Raw genomic sequence first — 24,103 nt, 5'->3', positions numbered from 1 at the left:
TAAGCTGGCATAATTGCCAGCAGAGCTGGATCACAAACTGTGACATGAAACTGCTGCTGGAAGGAGCTTTGTGAGAACATGATCCTGCAGCAAAGCCAATTACTTCACACCCTGTGCTGCTGTCTCTCATTCACGTGGAGTGGATGGCTGCTTTCAAGCAGGACAGAATCTGGTTGGTTCCACTCCCTCCTTGCTCCAACAGGGGCTCCAGCACACACCCTCTTCCAGTCACTGTGGATCACAAGAGAAGAGCAGCTGCTTGACAGCAGAAATTGCCTATCAAGTCCTAATAAAGCACCATGCTGGCTGCTTTGCCCTAAAAGTGCTGTGAGCATGTGATACAAAAATTCTCCTTTACCTACCCAGGATACCCAAACTCACAGCCTAATAGAGTTCATGCACCTCCTTCCCTGAGGAGAACCAGATCTCAGACACAACACTGCACTATCCACAATCATTCAGACAGCACAGAAAACACAAAAGTTACAGCTGTGAGATGCAGTTCTGGTCAGGTTCAGAAGGCCATTGCAAAAAGCTGAACCCTCTTAGATGTTACTCCAGAATCCCAGTAAGTCACACCAAGGCCTTGGTGCTTGCACTAGCCCAGTTTGCTGCTACAGTGTACATGCAGTATGTGATCTAGCTTTTGTTCCTTATTTGAATAAGCAATATGAGAGCCAAGATCCCAGCAACTGCCTTCAACACAGAAGTGCCACAGCATTTACCCACAGAGAGATCCTCTGGACATGCAGACTATCTGAAAACAGGCCCAGTCTCCTCTGCAACAAGCAGATAACATCACAGCTCCTTCGGAACTTGAAACAAAACAAACGCTCTCTTCTGTTTCCCTTCAGAGTTTTATTTAGCAAAATACAACTGTTTCAGCCCTGCCAAGTGCACTGCCTGGCCTGGTGGCCAGCTAGGGGAGGCATACACTGAAAGCAGGGCTGGCTCTGCCTTTTAGCTCAATTCTTTCTCTTGGCTGCAAAGAACAGCACAAGCAGCTGTCAAGAGAGCAAGCACAGGTGAAAAGGAGTCTTTGCTCCAGGCACCTTCCCTTCTGCCAAATCAGTGTACCCCACACACAGACTTGCTTCACATGGCTCAGAGTTTGGCTGATCTCAACCTGACCAGCATACAAGCTGATAGGGTATTCTGGTTCAACCTGCCCTTCAAAAGTATCCACAGGAGAGTTCAAAAAAAAAAAAAAAAAAAAAAGGAACAGAACAAAACAAAACAAAAACAGAAAAAGAACAGCTAATATTACAAACCCTGACTTTCACAAAATAAAAAAAAGGAAAGGACAATTGGCCTTTATTTCCACTATGAGGCAGATGAAGTTGAGAAAGCTTTGCCCCTTCTGGACTCCTTAACATAGCTTTCCGCCAGGCAAAGAATCTCTATAGAAGCCCTGGGGCCACTCTCACCTCTCCTGCCCTGCTTTTCCCTGAGCCAAGTGTCAACTTTGCTGAGTTGGGGCAACCAGAAGCAGTTATGGTGCCCTTCATGGGGCCGTGAAGTCAAGGACGTGCAAGGCTGATGCCAGGGCAGCATACAGATGGGTGGTACTGAAACGGAGGCAGTACACTGGGCTGCTGGTGGGTGAAGACAGGTGGAAGCTCTGCAAGAAAACAAGAGAGTCAGCTTTTCAAAGAAGAGGTCAGCCCACAGACCCCAACAGGTTTTTCAGGCCCAAAATGGTAAGATGCCCTAGCAAAGCAGGAATAAAGATCAGGCTCTACGTGGTGGACTCACTCTAAAGACAGCTCAGCAGCCTTGTCTTCTTTCAAAGAGACATGGCTACCTGGCTGCCAGAGAACAAGCCCGAAGCCCTGCTGCTGCCTGGCCTCCAGTCTGCCCTCACCTGCAGGCACTGAGTCTGCCGCTTATCCCAGAGGCGCACCACGCCGTAGTAGGAAGAGCCACTTGCAATCATATGGTTCCCATCAGTCCTTATGCAGTACAAGGCGCTGTCATGGGGCTCTTCCCACTCCTGGACACATTTTCTGCAATGACAACACAAAACAGAGAGCAGCTGAGCCTCTGCCACCCAGCACCTGGACTGGAACTGAGACTCCATTTGCCTGAAGGAGCTAAGCAAGCTGCAGACGAGAGCCCAGGCACTGCACAAGGAGAGCCCAGAGGATCCCTGCACAGGCCCCAGATGCCAGCAGGGAAGGCTCACCTGGTGCTGGTCCGTATGTCCCAGTAGCGGATGTAAGTGTCATACCCACATGAGAGGAGAAGGGAGGGAGTTTCGTAGAAGACGTCAAGGACTCCAGCTCCATGGTGGAAGTCAGTTCCTAAGCAGGTTAACAGCTGACCACTGCAAAGAAACATAAATGAAGGGTCATTCCGAGCAGAGAGCCCTTCCAGTCCAGCAGGCCAGAGCAGAGATGTCACAGAAGTCTCCTAGATCTCATTTCTGTGCAAGCCTGCACAGCTTTGCTCTTCTTCCTCCAGCTTCTGCTACTGGTTAGGCTACAAACTGCCAAGGATAGTGAGCAGCAGGAGTCACAGCTGGTCATACGAAATAAGCCAAGGTAGAGCTGACCCCTAGCAGCAGGGGATCATCTTCCTTGAGAGAAGTGACCAATACACTAAATGACGAAGCTCCATTTCCATGTGAAATAACACTCAACTCCAAATAATCTGCAGCAGCCACTCCCCTGGTTGACTCCATCCCAGATTCTGTCCTTCAGCATACTGTCTGTTAGGGTATCTCCTGATATCTTTGACACACAGCTCAGATCCACAGCCAAATCTGACTCTTGCCCCAGGTCACTGTGGTTGCTCTTCCTCACGTAGTTCCATTATGCTGCATGCTGCAAACACCTTATCTGGGGCTGAACATGACAGGCCAAGAGCAGCCATCCCAGGTATGCTCTGGAGATGATTTCCCAAAGGCTAGCCTCTCCCGTGCCCTTTGAAAAACTCCTTGCTTGCTGCGGAAAAGCAAAAACAAAATCTCCATGAAGTTCAAAGCAGCGTGTTCCCAGAAACACTCCACTCACCCCAGCAGCCAGCCACACCTGTCCATAGCATACTCTCAGGAACAGAGGGGACAATCTAATCTGTCCAGCTGCTGGAGATGGCCACCTATTGCAAACCCTCCTTTTCTTCCTCCGCCTCCTCCTCACACCCTTTACATCAAACATGCTGGACACAATAAACCTCGAAGCACCTGCTTTTCCAACCCTGCCACACGGCTGCCCTCTCCAACAGGCCCCTGGCTCTCAGGACAATGAAGCGGTCCTGAAAGCCGACAGCACGAACCCCGCCGTGGGGTCACTCCCAGCATTTCCCACCATTATTTTGTTACTTTCTGCTCCTTGATCCAGCATCACACAGTTCTGAGGCACATCGCCAAATGCCTTAATTCTGTCTGTAATCTGGGCTAAAGCCCTCGTCAAGGGATAAAGACCACACAAAAGGAGAAATAGAGTCCCAGGAGATGTTAAAACAAGTAAACACCTTTGTGTCAGGAGACAGAAATCGCTGATAAAGCAGATTAGCGCCTCGAGCTCTGGTGTCCCCAGATCAGAAGGCGAGCCCTGGCCGATCTTTGCAGCCAGCACGCTTCTATGATCACAGAGCTGGCGGCATGCTGGGGCCAGCCTGTTTCCCCACAGTCACTCTCCAAAGAGCAGATTATGTAGAATAACAATTTCTTTGTGGCTGTGTAATTCCCTCCGTGACCGTGGCTGTGGGCAGCTACATTGGCCCTTGATGCCAGGGCCCTAGCAACCATTTAGAGAGGCCAACCAGCCCTAGCAATGGCCCCCCCATGCAAACCTCTCGGACAAGCTTTAACATCAAGTGCATGAATTAATCCCCCCCAACACGAATCCAGGGGTGCTGGCTTATTGGACTTTGTATTTCTCTAGGCAAGGGATCGAGGGGATTCCAGGCATCAGGCCTTTGCAACCTTCTCACAATACGTTAACCCTTGGAGGGTTACTTGCAGACCAACCTAGCTGCAACTCTGCACCTGGATCTGTAGATCTGGAGGTCAAACATTCGCAGTCTGAGTTGAAGTAGATGCGTCCTCCAGCTTTGCCACAGGGTACGGCAAGTTTGGACATCTGAACTCTGGCACTGCCCTGCCCCTCCAAGTGCACTGATCCACTCCACTTGCCATTCTGCACAGTCAGCAGGACAGACAGACAGGCACAGTGCCATTTTCAAAGCCTCCACACAACTGCTCTCTCAAGTGTAAGCCTTGGTCTACCTGCAAGAAGCAGAAGACAGACTGTCCAACCTGAGAGTCCTCTGCTAGCTGCCAGAGGGAAAGCAGGGAGCAGCTCGGAGGAGATGAGCTGGTTCAGTGGCTGTACACAGAAAACAGCAGCACGGCCGCTGAACATGTGCTACCTGGCTGATGCTTGTTTGTGCTATTTACCCTCAATCATTTTCCCTGCTAATACACTTTTAATATGCAAAGTGCTCAGCCAAGAGAGGCACTGTGCTAAGGAAAGGTAGCAGGATGCTGAATAACATCCAGGGATCTTTTATGCTTGCTGGGGCACCTCTCCTTCCTCTCAAGTGCCTTAAATGGATCTCCTCTTATGCCTCCCCCTCTGGCAAGCTCCCATTACATCCAGAGTGAGCCTGGCCACACAAAAGTTTGTCTCCTTTAATGTCAGCCTGGTAATGTCTCCAAATGAAATGAAATAAAATAAAATAAAAAGTATCAAACACTAAGGAACCTTAGAGAGAAAACAGAGAGTCTGGATTCCTGCTTTCCTGTGCTGTGTACCACCCAGGTGCTTTGCTCCAGTGTTCACCATGCCTTCGCACCTCACCACAAGTAGTACCCAAGCACCTCAGCAATCAGAGTTCCTCCAATTCCCTTCCAGCCTAGACGACAGAAAAGAAAACAAACAAAATCCTCACCAGGATTAGCTTTCCTTGGTGGGCACAGATGCATGCAAGTCACTTTTCAGCAAGGAAACCTTGTTTTGCTTGTTTGTTAATCAGTTCAGTCCTCCTGCCCCAAGAACAGGTCAGCCAAGACAGCTTTCAGCTGGGAGGTCCAGCCCCTGCTTACAGCAGCAGCCCTTTAGCAGTTTGCAGAAGCAACACATTAGTTGCTACATTGAAAAACTTATAACCTGACACCAGCGAACAATCACATGGTCTTGCACACTGGGCACATAAGCCAGAAGAGCTATGTTTTGGCATGAGCACACTAAAATAAATAAAGACGCTGAATGTGATTAATATTTCCCCAATTTTTCAACAAATTAAGGTGACTCTGGGCCAGCAGTTCCAGGAACCAGGTCACCATGCTGCGCTAGCCCCATATCCTCCAAGTGCATCCATGCTGAGCCTCTGCTGGGAAGGAAGTGTTTTGCATCCACAGGTGTACCAGTCTCAGATCACAAGTCAGTGCCTACAAATTCTTCAGTCTTCATTATGCCAACTACTCCCTGCCTTCAAAATCCAGTCCCCAACAGCTTCCACATCCTAAGGGGCAAAACCCACAGCTGTTCCCTGAAATCGCAAAAATGATCAGGATGACCTATCAAAGTGCAATAAAAAAAGCAGCGGATACACCAGCACATCACAGATAGTTTTCTAACAACTTATTTAGGCAGAGGACATCTACACAAAGAGGCACAAAAAAGATCACAAAGTTGAAGTAATCTACAGCCTCCCAAGCAAAAATGATCTTTTATATGACTGTAACTGAGACCACGCTGACAGTTGGAGCTCTGAAGAAGTCTGCAGCTCCCTGCACTCTGTCCAATTGCATCAGGTCTTGGCCAGCTATCTCTGATGTACATAAAATACAATCCAAAAGCTGGGTTGAAACAATACGCGTTTTTCTCCTCACCCTAAATTTTTGTCAAACTTGATTCACTAGCATTGATATCACACAACATACAGCAAACAAGTTTAGTATTAAATGCATTCTAGGAAATTGCTGAATTCAGAACATCTGCTGAGAACAGATATGTCTGAATTTGAAGACATACTCATGCACTCTGGAAATCTCATCTGTGAGCTGCAACCATCCATCAGAGAGAAGCCATTGCACATAAGTAAGCCAAAACCAAGCACTGCTCTAAGTGCATATTTTAACATCAGAATCTACTTCCAGCAAGCTAGTTGGGAAGCATTTACCTAAATGAATAAATAAATGCTGAAAAGTGCACTGTTCTATTCAAAACAGTGGGATATTTGGATAGGGCATCAAACAGAAAGGAAACAAAACCCATTTAAAGACAATTTTCTGGACTGAAGCATTTGTACAGCCCCTGTCAACCAATTTGGAGAGAACACCAAAACTGAAGGGAAGGGCTAAGCTGTCGTTTCTTCCAGGTGCTTCTCAACTGTGGCTAGGATGCTCAAGGGATGCAGCAGGTTATGCTAAGAAGAGAAAGGTTTGGTTAAACAACATCTATAAACGTACATAGGGAGAAACAGCTATTTGGCAAAGCTATTTTTCACAGTGTTATCCTACCCAAGATTACTTCGGCACTAGGCCAAGGTTACTAATTCCTGCAGGGAGGTGGGGATAGGACTGGGGAATTCTGGAGGAGACCTCCATGTGAAATGGCTCCGAGATGCCATTATAAGTGATTTTAAGTGATTTTCAGGAGAAATGCCTCTCTCAGCTTCCCCAGTATAGCTGAAGGGCCTTGAGGCAGTAGGGGGGAATGACACCAACGATGGCTCGAGATTGTGTCGATGGGAGGGGGGGGGGGGGAAGAGACAGAAGAGGGAGTTTTGCCTTCTTTTCTTCTGCTTCCTCTGAATTGGCCCACACACGCTTTAAATGGTCCAATAAAAAGATACAATTTCTTTACCTTTCCAGCTCGGGGACCCTGTGAGTTTTTGTTGTTCGGGTTCCCGTAAGGTTAAGTTCAGAGGATAAACTGACACGCTGGGCTATGGGAAAAAGCCAGTTTCTTCAAATAAAGCCACAACGGTGCAAAAGAGACCCTGCTGGGGCTTTTATTTGGGAAAACAAACAGAAATGGCACCAAGCCCTTCTGCTTTACGGACCAATTTAACTATAAAACCAATGTTCTCCCTCTCGGGGGAGAGGAGGGTAGAGAGACATGACATGACAATAGTCCAAAACCTTGGGGGGAAAAAAAAAAAAAAGCCAGGACAAAAAAAGGTTGTCTGTCCCCTTTTCTTCCTTGTCCATGGCTCCTTTTCTCAGCACACGTGTGTTCTTGTAAAAACGATTAGATTGCAATTTGTATAACATGGTGACCCCCAAATTCAGACATTTAACCCCTTTTCTCTGCAAAGAATGTCAAGAATGTCTTCTCTGTCTTTCTTTCCAACGGGAGGAGCAGGGGGGAATTCTCTCAAACTGTGATTTCTTGAGGGAAGAGAAAAAGAGGAAGGCAAGGAAAAGAAGCGGGGAATTCTCAAAGCCTCTCGCCTTTCGCCCCACTTGTGTGGGAACAGGCGGCTGCATTGCTCCCTTTCTGGACTGAGCTCTGCAGGTCTCCTTTAGTGGGGAGACAAAAAAATGGAGAGTCCAAATCAAAACAAAGCCATCTGTTTAAATGAGCTACCACTAGCCAGTGGCAGAGGGTGTTCCTCATTCACTCCTTCCCATTCTTCTCTCTTGCCTCTGTTGATTCTCTCTCAACCCAGGGAAAAATAAAGATTGCTTTTGCTTTGGCTCAGAGGGATGAAACTGATTGATGCGTTTGGAGTGTCCAGCCCCCACCCACGCTCTCCAATTGTTCAGGGCCTTGTAAAGTTGTCATAAATACGCCTGAACAGGAGTGCAAAGGCCACAGCGTGCCCTGGACATGCAACATCCAGAGGGCAGAAGCTGGCCTCACGCTCAACCGCAGTGCGAGAGAATCACAACTGCAGTGGGAGAAAAGGATCTCCGATAAACACCTGTATGTTCTTCTTCTTACAAGGGTTTTACTTGTAGGTTATAATGCACAAGAGTTCTCTTAACAAAAGGAAGGCAGAGAATGTCCAAGCTTACATGATGAAAGGTTGAGAAAAACGATGTTAAAAAGAAACAAGAAAATCAACAAAGAACCACAAGGCCCAAAACAGTTTTGAGAATGCATGCGTACCACAGGAAATACATTGCACGAGCAGATAAGACAGAGGCTACTCATTATAAACCAAGAGACAGTGCTCAGTCCGCAACAAAGCTGCTAAGAGGAGCACTCATCCAGGAGAGAGCCACTTAAGAGGCATCCTAGAGCAGAAAGCCTCTTCCAGCACTGGCTCAAGTAGTTGGCTGTTGGAGGCATTCTGTCTCCAACAAGGTCTGAGATCTCTGAGCAAGGGATACAAATCCTACAGTTCAGAGCCACAGAACTGGGGTAGGAATTTCACTGCAACCTTGTCAAAGGATTAATTCATGCCTGAAGGCAAGGGAACAGTTTGCTTCCAGTCTTGTGTCTCAAGTCACAAGTGGGAGCAGCTCCGAGAAGAGGGACCTGCTCTTCCTTTGCCTAAATCTACAACTGAGCTCCCCATTCCGCTGGCCTTACTACAGAGGGATTGGTTCTGAGCACCAAATTAGAAACACGAAGACAGTCATTGTGCCAAACTGATTTAATATGAACAGATTATGAATGGGTGTGCCTGAAGACTAGGATATCCCTATGATATACCTCAGACTGTCACCTCACAAACCGTTCTCCCTTGAATTTCAGGAGGAAGGCACACCACTTCTGTTCCCAATAGACTGAAGTAAATATAAATGGGGTTTCTCAAAACTGATGCTTCAAAAAGAAGAAGCAAAGCCGTTTGTGGAGGGGAAGGGAAAAGAGCACAGCAAAAAATAAGCAGGATTGCCTCAGGAAAAGAGAATAAGCAGCTGAGGAAGGACAGTTACCTGTGGATCATCCTACTGCTGAGAGGAGGTAGTAGAAGATTCACATTTGCTTTCACTTATCTGAGACAAACACAGCTCAGAAAGTAGTTTAGCTCACTGTTGGACAAGTTTTGAATCCCTTATTATGATTTAAAGACTTTTTTCAGCCAAGACAGAGATGCTGAGAAAGAAATTTAAGCCTAAAAGGAGTGTAGTGCCTTTTTCACAACAAAGCCCAGAAAGAATGCTTTCAGTAAGAAAGATTACTCGTGTGACAAATCCATAGAAAAGCAGGGCAGGAGAAGTATGGTATTGTCATTCTTCTGTCCTCCAAATCCTGGGAATCTATTTTAAGTACCTATTTCCTACCACTCATCTTTCCTGGTCCCACTGAGGTATCCATCCTCTACTCTGTGCCTAAACAAATCCAGTTTTAATGCCTGGATGAAGGAGGCGGTTACTTTCTTTGTGATTTAGGATCTTCAGTTCTGAGTCTGTTTGCTCCCCTTCACCCAAACACGCCTCTGCTGTTAAACTGGAATCATACAATATCCTGAGTTGGAAATGACCCACAAGGATCATTGAGTCCAATTCCTGGCTTCACACAGGACCACTCAAAATCCAAGCCCTATGTCTGAGGACATTGTCCAAATGCTTCTTGAACACCAGCAGCTCACTGCTGTGACCACTGCCCTCAGGAGCCTGTTCCATGCCTAGCACCCTCCGGTGCAGAACATTATCCTAACTCCCAACCTGACCCTCCCCTGATTCAGCTCCATGCCACTCCCAAAGAGTGGGTGTCACTAGAGAGCAGAGATCAGCATTGCCCCTCTGCTGTCCTGTGAGGAGCTGAAGAGGGTCTTAAACTTGATTAAACATTGAAGTTAAAAGCTCTGAAGAGAACACTCTTTTACAGAATCACTTTAGACCACAGCACTTGCACACTTTAGACCAAGCTTCTATAAAAAAAAATCTTCTGATAAAATATTTAGCACATCTTATAACCACGAGTTACTCCTGCAGATCTTCATTTCATTTACTTACTTCCACGCATAGAAAATCTGAGTATGACAAGACACAAAGACAAGAAGGACTGGATTTAAACAGGAAAGCACCAAAACCAATCAGATTCTATTAGCCCCCAAACAGCTTACAAACCTCACGCAGCAGTCAGGAAAAGAATTCAGCACTTAAACCTACCAAGTACACAATGGAGCAAGAACCAAAGTCTGCTTTGGGTCCACGCTTGCATGGCCTAACACTTGTGGTGCACAGTGCACGACCAGTGCTACATAGCACTCAACCATCACATTACACTTGCTGCTTAAGAACAGCTCAGGGAGCAGACGTTTTAAAGCTCTCCCCCATTGTTGACAACTGCGCTCAGGTTCCTTCACTCAATTGCTTTAAAGAGCCACCAAAGTGGATGCAGATCAACATACAGTGAGATTTGAGAGACAGCAACTAATTCTTGCCCACCCTACTTCACAGACAGATGCAACCTAGCAAGGGTCCCACGGAAACACATACCAGAGATCAAGCAACAGCAAGCTCACACAAACTTCAGCCAGCTGCTTACGCTGGTAATGCTGCCTTTTGCAGGGAAAGACCACAGTGCAATAGCACGAGAAGCAAATACGGATTACCGACCTGCTCAGCAGACCACCCCTCTGCTGAGGGCACCAGCCACACACCTGAATCTCCCTTCTCCTCCACTCCTAAGCCACTTTCAGGAATCCTCTACCTCCCACCACCCCAAAACATGCAGACATCAAAGGCACCTGCCTCGAACACCTGAAGATCAGGGGAGCCTGACGGTCAAGAAATGAAACTCTGAATCTTCCCTTTCCATGCACTCTCTGTCTTTTTCCCCCCATCTCTTTGAAAAAGGTGGCAGAGATAAATGGAGAACAAAGAAACAAGAAAAAGCCACAGCTTTGGCCCACACCCTGCCTATTACTTAAGGGGGAAGGAACTCTTCCGAAAGAGGAGGAAAAAAATGTGCTCAGACACAATGGCTCAAAAGGCCAGGCAGCAAACCGGGCCACTTTGTACTGCTAACAAGGGAAACCTAATTACAGGAAGAGGGCAAAGAGGGACAGATAAAAGGGATACAAAATTTCAACATCTGTTGCCATAAAGGGACAAGAAGTGGGGAAATGCAAAGTGTCAGTTTGGTGTCAGTGACGGCGTAAAGCCACTTTCAAAGGCCTCAGGAGAGGGAGAAAAACTGAACGAGAAATTAGAGGGCTCTTAAAAAAAAGAGGGGGAAGAAAGAACCCCCCCCAAAAAACAAGAAACCACTCTACCAAAAATACTTTCAAAACAGTGGAGAAGATGGACAAAGAGTGGATACTTAAAAGGTAGAGGATCTGGGGTGGTTTGCAGGGCACAGTTAACTTTGGGTTTACACAAAGGATCTCCTGCCCTGAGCCTGTCAAATCGTGTCACGGGAGAGGACAAGGTAGGATTTGTGCATTCCGAGTGTTTACAGCATAAGTGCTGCCATACTGCATCACTGGTCCATTTCAGACATCATTAGCATAACAGCTCCAAGAGCTGCTGCAAAGTGACATCTAGAGTACCCTGCCTTGTGAAAGAGCATCTCTGAGGAAGGGACATTTGTCTCCCTGCACGTAAAGACACACAGACAACCATGACAGACTGGGGAGCAACAGCACGCTGCAGGCAAGGGACAAATGCTGACTTCGGGCTGCTTCCAGCAGTGTCACCCTTATCTCCCAACTAGGTTAGACTCCCAGAGGAGATCAGAGGTGAGAAGAGAAAGAGGAACAGAATCTGAAGACAGTTTCTTTCTCTCTTGCTTGCCATTAATGGTCTCTTTCGCTAAGCCACACACTAGCACTAGCAAATGAGACAGGAAGGTCTGAGAAGAGAAAGGAAGGTGCACTGCCAGAGGGAGTATAGGTACATGACCAGCAAGAGAGGCAGCTGCCACCATATCCATCACTGGTGCAGAAAGACAAGGTTACTTGCAAAAGGCCCAGAAGTCAGCAAGACCTGATACTTGCAAGGACACAGGCTGGCATCCAGAGGCCTATATCACTAATAGTCCCCCTTTCCTGTATAGATCTCTAATCATCTAAGTTATTCCCAGCCCCCTCAACGAACACACCTTGATCCTGACTAGCAATAAGTGTACAGCAGTTTCCCCACATCTAAAAGCGATCAGGTGGCATCTGCAGGATGTCCTCCAGAGGTGTAGCTAGTCAGCTTCAAAAGCAAAAGAAAAAAAATCCTCCTTCATTACAGGAGAAAGGGCCAGGTGTAGCAGCAGCTGGAATTTCAGCCATCAGAGACAGTGTCTTGGCATTACGCGGTCATTCCCCTGCTTTAGTCTCCTTTGACAATTGCTTGTTGCTGCCTGTTCTGGCTTTGATCCAACGCCATCATAAGCAGAGTTAGAAATGAAAGACAGTTGTGGGGGTGGGATGCAGCAAGAGGCATTTCCTTTCCCTACGAAAAATTTCTTTGCCTCTAAACCCAACCAACCTTTCTCAAAGCCCAGAACATGTCTCCAGGTGAAGATATTAACCCTTTTCTCTCGGAGGGGCCCCAGGGTCGGGGAACAGAGAAGGTCATAAATACGAAAATACACCATGACCAACAGCTACAAGCACTAGCCAAGGACTTATCTGGCCTGGAACTAAGAAGATCAGTACACAAAAGGTTATTTAAGCTTTAAATCCTTTTGTAGCATGTTCCATCTCTCAGCTGTTGGAGAAAAAGACCACCTACCCAAGGGAAGAGAATACCACAGACATTGCTGCAGCATTACCTATACACAACCCCATGCACCAGCTAAATAAACTAACTGATGTCTTGAACAGCACCAGATGCCAACATGGTGCTAAGGATCCTGTAGTTTTAAAGAGCGTATTGTAAGCATCACTCTCCTCTGTACCATTTTTTGACAAAGAAGCTGCCTGAATTCTGCTCTTAGCAATGCAGGTCAGACTCTGTCTCTTCACGACCATAAAGAAAGGGTAAGCACCTAACTAGGAGGCAGAGTCTGGCTTCATCTGCATTACATTACCAGGACACACTGGGCACAGGAAGAGTCCTGGGTAGCTCAAGGATTTTGAGTTTCTACACCATACTCTCAGTCAGGAAGTGTTCAGCAGGAAGACAACATGCACAAGCCCCAGGGGAAGAAATCAGCACTTCCATCCAATATTGTTGCTGGCAACCACTGGAAGCTCTGAAAAACAGCATAAAGCTTTGCTGGGAAGAGTTTATGGAGAAGTCAAGATCTTCAAGGACAACTCCACATTCCTTCACCATGAATGATCACATCAAGCTTCACATGCCAGTTTCCCAGCAGTACTCCTCACCCAGCCTCCTGCCCTGCACGTGCTGATGAGACTTCCAGCTCACGCACAGGTCCCCAGGGAGGAAAAGCCCCAGTGGCATGGTGCATTCCAGCTGTGACAGGCGAAGAGGGAAGAATAAGTTTGACACTCCAGCCATTGCAACAGAGGCCCAGTGGCCTAGATTGCCTTGGCTTTTTTATTTGCCTGTCACTCAGGCTTTCACATTATTGAAAGATCAAACTCTGTTGTGCCTGTTCATTACCTTAATCCTATTTTCTACACAGCTTTATTATCTCTTCAGGCTTCCTTGGGAAAGCCTGTCAAAGAGGCTGGGGCAGGGGGAGAGGGTTGCCAACCTCCTCACTCCTGTCAGATGCATCTGTTGAAGAATCATCAGCAGATTTGATGGGCAGGAGTATCACAGCACAGCCTGTATCCTAGCCCTAATCAGGGTACATCATGGGCACCATTGGATTAGGTCACCAAGAAGCATTTCCCACAGCTAAAACACTAGGGCTGTCTTTCTCACTCTAGCTCAACCTTTGCACGATGCATCTTCTGCCAACTCTTTACTTTTATTACTTCAGGTAAAAGGAAACTTTTATATTTATATTTGATGTAGATGACTCAGACAGTCTAAATTATCTAACTAGAGGTTAGCAGACAACTGTCCTCGGACCAGCTGGTAAATCCACACCAATCTCCTTCGACCCTCCTTTTCCCAAATGCATCCCTGCTGACACCCCTTGGGCCCCTTCTGTCACTGCTCCCCTCCCAGACCTCACCAGTTTTCCTCAATCCTGACAGCACTGCCTTGATAATCTGTGCTGTGCCACTCCTACACAGAGCATACCAGTTCTGGAAAGCTGAGCTGCCGTTCAATAATCCTGCCAAATATTTGCTATCTGTCCATCATTACACAAAGACCCTCAGGCTAAGAGTTTCAAATTTGTCAGCAGTTGAGTCTCACGTCAGGATTTGAGCTGAACATTTCCCCCATCATTAAGGTCAGCACCTTTACCAGACAGGAACTACTCAGTGGCCCCATAGCAGAGGCCACAGCAATTAACCTCCAATGCTTATTAAGACAGAGAGAAGACAACATGCCTAAGTCACTTCAGTAGATAACCTGTCGCCACCCCTCACCTCCCTGAGCTTCCAGAAACACCAGCCAGGAAAAGATGGCTGTACGTTTGGCTTCTCAGCACCATGGACAAGTTTGCAAACGGAAGGACACAGGTCACTTCTCTCCCCTCTGGCTTTAGACTGATGCATCAACTGAGACAGATGCAAAGGAAGGTATAGTGGGAATATTCTGACTGCCTACAGATTGTGAAAAGAATCCAGATACAGCAACAGCAGTTTCATTAGATATCAAGGATCACTGTGCCATAAATTGTAAAGAAAAGTGGAGCTGGTCCGTACTGAATCAGAATCATTCCACCATGCAGCTTTCTACACCAGCTTGGCTTCCCCTGCCCTCACATCCCATAGTTCTTAGAATAGTAGAACCCTTAGAGTTGGAAGGGATCTTTAAGGTTCATCTAGTCCAACTCCCCTGCAATGAACAGGGACGTTCCCAGCTTGATCAGGTTGCTCAGACCTTTGTCCAGCCTGGCCTTGAATGTCACATTTAAACATCTCTTCCCCACACAAACCAAAGGAATGATCCTATGCTATCTCCAGCCTTCCGTTTTCCATTGATATTCACTCTCCCTTGCCAAGTCCTTCCCCATTACCTGGATGCTCACTCACCTCTCTAAGTCCCAGATTCTCAGAGGTGACGTGTGTCCACAGCAGGCCGTTCCTGTCACAAATGAGCTGTTTAAAGAAAAGCAAACAAAAACAATTACCAATCCTTATGTTACAAAGAAAGGGTGTGAGCAAGACAGAGAAAATAGCCTACAAGGCACACTTTGAATTCTTGCTTGAGACTACTCCAGCGTGCTCCAGTGCATTTCACAAGGGCAGGTTGCAGCAGAGAGAGAGGTGCTCTGAAGCTCTATCAGTGTAGCTGGGCTGAGCTTAGCTTCCCAGACGCAGCAGGTCACAACTGCAGAGAACTGGCAGGACATAAAGATGTATGTGCATGTGTGAATGGAAAGCCTAAACCAGGAGCAGCTGTAAATTGCAATGACATTTTCAAAACAGCACATACGCGGGACATTTCATAGTCATGACTGTAAGTTGCAGGAAGACCCCATGGAAAATTCCCCATTACTTTTCAATTCACGTCTTGTGCCTGTGTACTGGCAGCTTCCCAGCACAATCGTGAATTGGCCACAGCACCACAGAGCTAACAAACCACAGAACAGAGGTCTCCAGTCCAGCACATGCTCGAAGTGAGGCCAATTTCAAAGCTGGATCAGGATACCCTCTCTAGGACTCAACACTCTCTCCTGCAGGCAGCAATATTTGGCTTAGTTCGCACTTTCCAGCACGGTCCATCACAAAGTCCACTTGGATGACGCCACGTCCCTGCTGCATATGCTGAGTCCAGAGGCTGCCCAACAGCCACTGGCTTCAAACTAATTGATAAGAGAGGATCAAATCTCCAAACTTAAGCAGCAGAAACATGGGTGCTACAGCTCTCCACATCACACTGGCTGCTTTGTGCCAGCTTCCAATACTCAGTGTAAAGAAGAGCAACAGGCTCATACAAAGATTCCTAAGTAAGCTATAAATGACCTCTCACAAAACCACATTTATTACAGCTATTGAGAATGAAATGTCAAAACTATGTTTAAGTCACTGCAAGAAGGACAGCACAAATGCAGGAAGTAAGGCCTGCTTTCAAAAAAAGCCAGCTTGATGCTTTGCCTAAACATCTTTTACAGCATGACATAGGGGATGAGAGCTCAAAGAAGAAAGCAAAATAAGGAAAAATATGTCATGTCTACAAAAATAGCTTTTAAACATTTTGTTGATTCTTCCTTCAGAAATTAAAAGGTGTCTCCAAGCCTCTAATGGGGCAGCAATGGATTCTTATACAGATCATGACTTCCATGAGAATTATTCCTACTGGCATTACGTGGCATCCAGCAGCAAAGCAGCAAACATTCACTCAGCTTGACCAAAGCCAGAGTACAGCCATGTGAAAGAAGGCCAAGAACTCTGTACTCTCTCTACTCCCAGCTCCATGTTTTAGCTGAGCAATTGCTTTCTCCAAGTCATAGAATCGTTAGGATTGGAAAAGACTCCTAGATCATCTAGTCAACCCACCACCACCATGTCCATTAAACCATGTCCCTCAGTGCCCTATCTTCTCCTTTCTTGAACATCTCAGGGATGGTGACTCCACCACCTCCCTGGGCAGCCTGTGCCAACGTGAAGCAACTTAGAATAAATCTTTCCTAATATCCAACCTGAAATCATAAGGCTGAAGCAGCGCTGCCAAGTATGCTGAGCAGAAGGAGCAGACCAAACATTCTCAAAGAGAAAGGGACTAAAAGCTAAAGCTGTGTTTTTCTGCTATCTATAGCCCCCCTCCCTAAACTCATATACCTGGAGGTGCCCACACAAGTACCTTTAGAGATAGACACAGCGTGCAGCACCAGAGCTCTGTCAACCTCCAACCAGGCTGTCTTACATGCAAAATCCCAGGTGTGCTGGCAGTGTACACGCGCGTGGCCTGATACACCTGTAGCACTAGACTCTGCAAAGTTGCTGCAAAACACACATTAATCTTCTCCATGGAATTCCCTAACCAAAGTCACAGAGTCCAAGGAAAAGCCTCTTTTAAAAGCTAATTCCTGCTGCTTGGCAGTAGAATGAGGACCAATGAAGAAGTGTCCTGCAGCATTCTGCATTTGCAAACTGTTTCTGTTCAATACCTCCTTCCCTCAACCAAGCATGGGATATTCCCCTCTTGCAAATGTCTCCTGTCTCAGAGGAAACGAGCCAAAAAGAGTCACTCTGACACCTCATGAGCCAAACCCCGTGTCTGGAAAGCAGCACTTAGGTCAGGGAGTCCCTCATCTACAAAGCTAGGTGTTGGGTTCTGTCCCTCCCTTCCCAAGCATAATCCATTAATAACTACTAAAGCCAATTACTGTGGTTAGAAACATAATAGCAGTCAGGGAGTCAGTCAAGCAAGCAATTGGGTGCTTAAGATTTTTCTTTTGGGGGACAAACTGACTTTGTCCCAGCAGAGAACGCCCTCACGTGGGAGACAGACCCCTTTGTGCAGAAGGTATGCAACAAGGCTTTGATGGTTGACACAGGTCTAAATTAGCATGGAGGCACACCAACAGTGAGAAAAAGGTGGGAGGAACGGCAAGGTCTAATCCCTGCTCATGCTGTCAGTCCTGGACTTCAATTTTCCCTCCTCAGTCCTTACCTCCATTCTTCATACCCCTCCCCCCACAAAAAATAGTATTAGATGAAGAGATTTTTCTTCAGCATCACATACAGGCCTCAGGGCCACAAACAAGTCTCTTCTGGGTAAAGCTGCCTCCATTTAGTCAACAAGAATTTTGTCTCATACTTCAGCAGGATCAGGTTTGCAGGCCTTATCTTTAACAGGCTGGAGCCCTTTAGCAAGCAAAGATAAAGACTTCTCCCAGAAGAGCTGGGCATCTTCACTGCCAGGATTAGAGAGCAGCATTCATAAGACTTGCACAAAAAAGCAGTGCAAATGGGAAACTGACAAAGCCTGGGAGCAAATGGAACTGGAAAGCTGGATCCCCAGGTATGATACGGGGCCCCTCACCTTGAGTCTGGTCTGCAGACAAGTTTCAGACCTCTCAAACCAGGAGCTTTGTAGAGGTGACAGCTTCACTCCAAGCAGGATTTGGTTAAGTCTGAAACAATATGCAAATTGGAGCTATGGATATAAAATTTGGATTCGAAGCTTCTGAAAACAGAGCTGAAACTTACCACCAGCCATGCTTCCTTCAGTCTACCTTTAGCAAGGCTTTTTGTCTTAGGAAGTACACGGCACGCAACAAAAACCTGTGAACTAGGGATGTCCAACCTCTTGACAACTGTTCTGGCCAGCTGCCCAAGACAAACAACTCAAAGTGAGTTGCTGAAAAACTGGTATACAAGCAGGATGGCTGAAGACTTACTAGTGTACTAAGTGTCATTTATTTTGCCTTCCAGTGCTTTTGAGAGTCAGAGATTGAAGAGAAACTAGACTGGGAAGAAGAAAACAGAAGACAACCTATATGTCACTGCATGGATGACCAGTGTCTCAAGTATATTGCTGGTATATGCAGACACTGACCAGATGCATCTACTTAGTACATAAAAACTGCTGTGTTCAAATTTCAGGTGGGCTGGGAGATGCAAAGACTCCTTTCCCAGTATGCTTTCCTCTGTTTTGTGACAGTTGTTGTGTGCCATGACTACAGCCTCTCTAGGCTCCTCTAATGGGAAAATACACAACATGGCAGGACTTCAGTCTCTTCTCCCAGAAGGTTCAGGTTGGATATTAGGAAAAATTTCTTCTCCAGAAGAGTGGCCAAGCACTGGCACAGATTGCCCAGGGAGGTGGTAGAGTCACTGTCCCTGGAGATATTCGAGAAACGTGTAGATGTGGCACGTAGGAACATGGTTTAGTGGGCACGGTGGTTGACAGTTGGACTTGATGATCTTAGGGATCATTTCCAACTTTAATGACTCTACAATTCTATGACTTCTACAGTGGGATGCACTGTTTTCACAGGGATTCCTCAGGAGCTAAAACCAGGAAAGTCAACATGGTAGTGCAGCTGTGATGATCCCATGCCTGCTCCTAAAATACTAGCTCCATCCCACTTGCAGCATCCCTCTTTACCCCGTGCCGGATAAATGCATTGCCAGATTTGGTTGAACCAGTTGGAAAGAGGTACATCAGTCTTCTTTTAAAAATGCTTTCTGTCATAAAGCTTGGAAATAATCTCAGATCCCACTGAACCCAACCTTCAGAGTAAGCTAAGGATCCTGCAGTGCAAAGCCACTGAAGGAACTTGGGTGAAAGAGGTCTTTTCCATCCTCTTCTCGACTTTCAGTGTGCCCAAGGCTTGCACCCTTTTCCCTGTACTGTAAACAGATTGTTTCCCAAGTCCTCTTCTGCTGTTTGGAGATTTTGAACCCAGAATCTGCTTGACACGTGCAAGAGCCTGTTCCTTTCTCCTTGTATGCTCCCCCACCCTCTGGAATTGGACGTCGTTGTTCCATTTTGGGGACTATTATATACAGAGACTCATTGGACCGAGAAACAAAGAAGTTATTACTTGACAGAGCCCTGCAGCTGGGAATGTAGAAGGCGGGGGGAGAGGTGGGGGAGCACCAAGGGAGATGGAATGGGGGGACTGGCAGTAGTGCTAGGAAAGTGACCGACAGAAAGGGCTGCTCAGAGATGGGAAACATCACTTTGAAAAAGTCTCAAGTTGGATGAGAAAAGGAGGAGAAGAGAAAGGAAATCCAAAAATGGAGAGTGGAACAGAGGAGAGAAAGCAGTTGGTGCTGCTGGTGCCGCAGGTTAAACACACGGGTCTGTGGGTTTGTGTAGCCTTTGATTCAGCACTGACACGCTTTGGCAAGGGAGGCCACCAGAGCTGTCAAATCCTTCACCAACGTGCCCATCAATTGTATTCAGCTCTCCCCGACCCGCACTGGCATTTTAATTACTGTTGGGTAAACTAATTTGTACAAATGAAGGCAACTCTGCCTAATAGAATATGCAAGCTCTCTGACCTCTGACAGGCGATGACACAAGATACAAAGGAGGCAGAGGAAGGCTTTTTATCAGAGCCTTATTACTCTCTATTACTCCAATTAGTTAAGCTCCAGTGCTCCTAATTGGGGGAAAAAATTGCAATTAAATCAATTTTTGATGGGCTGAAAGTGGGTTACCGAACCGCCCTGCCTGTGAAACACTGATATTATAGCAGCAAAGGTCAAAGTCTTTGTCGGCACCTGTGGGGCCCCCACCTCCCCTCTCTAAGCCCCTCTGTGCCCCCCCAGCACACGCACGCAGCTCGCTAAGGCGAATCATTAGAACATGTCATGTCTTATCGCGGTCGCCACCATCCCGCTAACCTCATCAGTTGACATCATTACGGAAGGTAACTCCTCCAGCATGAATACAGTGCTAAGGTCACACAAACTTGATGGAGCCCCCGCTGAAGAGCCCAGGAGGTTGTGGAGCAGATGCAACAGTAACAGCATTCTCAAGGGGAGAGAAGGGGGTAGAAAACCGTGCAGTGAATTTCGGCACCTCCAGCGCCAGGCTTCTCTGACAGAACAAATGAATACAAAAGAGACAGAGAGTACACGGTGGCAGGTGCTCTTTCCCTAGAAGCACTTCCTTGCATAAGAAAAAAGAAAAGTGCAGTATCAGTTTTTATGGGCAAATGTACAAAAAGCCCCATTCAGCTTTAACTCAGGCAATGCTAGACGTACCTAAGATTGGGTGTGCACACAGTCCTGGTGTTGCCCCTTCACACTCAATGGTATATACTGCCCCACACAAACTTCATTAGCTAACTTCTCCATCTTGCAGGGTAACCAGCAAACTGAACCCAGTAAGAAGTAAAATCAGACAGCTGGATTACATCACAGAATTGTAGGGGCTGGAAGGGACCTCTAGAGATCACCTAGTCCAATCCCCCTGCCAAAGCAGCTCCCTAGACCATGTTGCACAGGTAGACGCCCAGGCAGGTCTTGAACATCTCCAGAGATGGAGACTCCACCACCTCTGGGGGAAACCTGTGCCAGTGATATGCTGACAGCTCAGTAACAGTAAACTGAAAAAAAAAAAAAAGGTCAGGAAAGTAAGTTGCACCGAAAGTCTGGTCACTGTTAATAGGTCGAAGTCATGACTTTGCACAACAGCAAGAGTGGGGAGTTTAAGTCTATTTAGAAGATGGGGCTAAAAAGGCTGAAGAAGCTGATGACACAACTGCACAAAACCTGAAGTATCATATGCAGGTTCCATTCAGTTTCCCTGCAATATCCCTCAGGCTTTTGGCTCTAGACTAATTCTTTCCATACTCCTCAGTCCTCACGAGACTTGCTGTCCTTCCTGTCCCAAATACCACACTCCTTCTGCATCCTGCCATGCAGTGCTCCAGCTCCAGACCTTCAGTGAAAGGAAAAGAACATAAGATGCATCACAACAACTTAAACATTTCCTATCTGCATTGCTGGCTGCTTTTCTAGGCTCAAGGGCATCCACCCTTTATCTTGTCAAAGTCTAGGAGTCTGCTTGTGGTAATCTGCTCAGGTCCCTGTACTGCTCATCCAAACTTAACATAAAAAAGAACTTCTGGGGTGCTCTAGAACAGGGCTTACATTTGGGCCCAAGTGCTCACATACGCCTAAAATATTCCCATATTTCAACCCAATAACAGGACTGAGTTCACCTGAGCAACAGAGACCCGTGGCTGCATAAGCCTCACCTTTGTTCAGCACTGAATAATGTTGCCAAAGAGAACCTGCAGCTGGGGGCAAATGACCAGACTCGTTCCACAAACAGACCAGAAAGCACTGGCATGTTTGCTGTTGCTTCCTTCAGCCTCGTGTGCATGCCATAGTGTGTCCCAAGGCATCAGCCAGCTCGGGGTTGAACTGTGTTCCAGATATGCATCATAAATAGCACACAGAGAAGCTACAGAAGAGCTCTGCCTAGTCCTCATGGACACCCCACCAGGGTCTCAGCACAGAAAGAAAAGAAAATGTGTAAATATGACTATATGAACACCTCAATGTTTAAAAATACTGCTGCCGCTGCTCCAATAGGAATTGCTGTGTTCTGGCAAGAAGACCAGTGACACAGGCACCAGCAGACAGGCCAATAACTCATTCACATGCTGCCTTGAGCCTCAAGTGGACAACTAGAAAGTGGTCCCCAGAAAGAAGACATTTATTTTGTACTGAAGGGCACTGTAAAGAAGCTGGGTTGAAACAGAGAAAGCTCACATTTGAGGCAGAACTCCAGCACATTTGAGAGAAGAAATGCTCACGTCATTATCTCCCACATCATTTACTGTACGTCTCAGGGCAGAGAGAAGGGCAGCTCCAGCCCTCTCTCTTGGCTTCTACCTTCCTGTCTTCCTCTAGACTTCAGAGACACACAGGCTGGAGGATATAATAAGCCTTTATCTCCAAAGATCCAATTCCCAGCATGGCAGAGGAATTCCCCTTTACTCCAGCAAGTAGATTATTAACTGGCACCCAACCTGGACATTTCCACCTTGCAGTCATTGCTCTTCAATCTTTATACCTTTGCAGGTGTTAAATACTTGCTGGCATGGCATGTCCAACATTCTTCCATTACCCTTCCTACTTCTCCAGACTCAGGGTTTACCAAGCATGGAGTGGCTGGTCTGCACACAGTTCACTGTATAAGAACATCCTGCATTCCCAGACCCAATTTAATCTCACATTATTTCACTGGTATCACAGAAAAGAAAGAAACAAACAAACAAAAGAGACCCCTTAACCAAAGAAGAATTACAGTAGACTTATTTCAGCTATCAGTAATCAGAACAAAACTTCACAGCGCGTTTTTAGTTCTCAGAAGTCAAAACATTATAGAAAGGCAAAGAAAGGTGCTACACTTTGGGGAGTTTGTGGTGAAATAACCACAGCTAGCATCTGGAGAGCTCTAGTAATGCTGTGTGCTTCCCCAGCATCACTAAGTCATTTGCAGCAACCTCCTCCTCCCACACTTTACTCTTGCCCTCCCTGAAGCATCCAGTCAGACCTTGCATAATACAGAATACTCCCACTAGGTATCCACCCCATAGCAGGCCCTACTCCCAGACTACAGCGGATGCCATCAGCAACACAGCACAAGGGAAGTGCAATGCAACTTCATAAGGTCTCCATCTTCACTCAGTACACTGGCTTTTTTGACCCAATTGAACGTGGTCTCTGTTTGAGATGCATGCAGAGGTCTTAGACACTGGACACTTAGACCTGCTCCTGGGATAAGGGCAGGGTACCTACAGACCATCTCAGGGAGATCTCAGCTATCACCCACCTGCACTTCCACTGCCAGCCTTCGTGTTCTATACCAATCCCCTCCCTATGGCTCAACACCTTTAACCTTTCACCCTAGCACCCACAGGGAAGACACCTGACCCTCACCCACTTCACCCAGAATCTCCCTCAAGCTTAGTCCTCTGGGCCCACACACAGCCTTACAAGATGCTCTGAACTCTGGCCCTGGCTTTCTCAAAGCCTGCCCAGGTGTAAAGCTCCAGTGATTCCTTTTTCTTTGCCATTTTCCCTTCCTCCTCCCTTTCCCTCTAACCCCACCAACACTTTTGGGCCACACAGTGAGCCAGGAGGTTGGAACACACGAGGACCACTGCAGCAGTCGTGCTGTTTCTGCTCCCCCCTCATCCCAAGACAATTTCTAAGAGCTACTTCTTATCCCCCCTCCCCCCTGTGAAATGATTTCAGTTAATTGCCTGGTGGGAATCACTTATAGGTGCAGGAGACTCTTCCCCCCCTCAACACACACCCCAGCCCCTAATTGGCTTATTGAAGTTTTAACGGGGCTTTCACCTGGAGAAGCTGGTAATTATTCCCTTCATTCCCCTCTTGCTTGTACCTGTAGCTTCACACTTGGGGCCTGCCTGGCTCCACGGGGGGGGGGCTTTGTTCCCTCTTAACTACAGGCCCCACACAAATGGGCCCAGCAGCAGGAGAACACAGCAAAGTGGTAATTTCAGCCCGGCGTAATTAGCCAAGGTTCTTTCAGCCCAAACTGCTGAATGGGGAGGGGGCTGCCAGGGAGGGTGTGCCATGTGGGAATGGTGGGACAGGGGCTGCTCTCAACAGGCAGACAAAGGCCTCTTGGGGGCTGTGGGCTGGGGTGAGGAGGAGGGGTTGCAGCCTGGTGGCACAGTGGAACATGCACCGAGGAGGTCAGCTCACAACGCGCATCTCACCCGCAGTCTGTAGAATGGAGCAGTGCAGGATGCCAAGAAGGGGGAAAAAGGGAAAGAGATCC

General features: G+C 47.0%; 1 protein-coding gene across 1 annotated transcript in view; it reads right to left on the bottom strand.

Annotated features, from left to right (window-relative positions):
* Positions 1-838: 838 nt before the first annotated feature.
* FBXW4 (F-box and WD repeat domain containing 4) overlaps positions 839-24,103 on the bottom strand; it is a 59,065-nt gene continuing 35,800 nt past the window's right edge. Inside the window, exons 6-9 of the mRNA XM_065746967.1 lie at positions 14,908-14,973; positions 2,186-2,326; positions 1,865-2,006; positions 839-1,621 (exon numbers count right to left, since the gene is read on the bottom strand). Coding sequence (XP_065603039.1) covers positions 1,505-1,621; positions 1,865-2,006; positions 2,186-2,326; positions 14,908-14,973 — 466 coding nt within the window. The 3' untranslated portion in view covers positions 839-1,504. The remainder of the gene's footprint in view (positions 1,622-1,864; positions 2,007-2,185; positions 2,327-14,907; positions 14,974-24,103) is intronic.

Source organism: Cyrtonyx montezumae, unplaced genomic scaffold (genome assembly GCF_038088225.1).
Source record: "Cyrtonyx montezumae isolate F1298 unplaced genomic scaffold, pur_monq_1.0 scaffold_4, whole genome shotgun sequence".
Taxonomy (NCBI): domain Eukaryota; kingdom Metazoa; phylum Chordata; class Aves; order Galliformes; family Odontophoridae; genus Cyrtonyx; species Cyrtonyx montezumae.
Note: the sequence above shows the minus strand (reverse complement) of the source record. Positions and strands in the feature narration are given on the sequence as shown.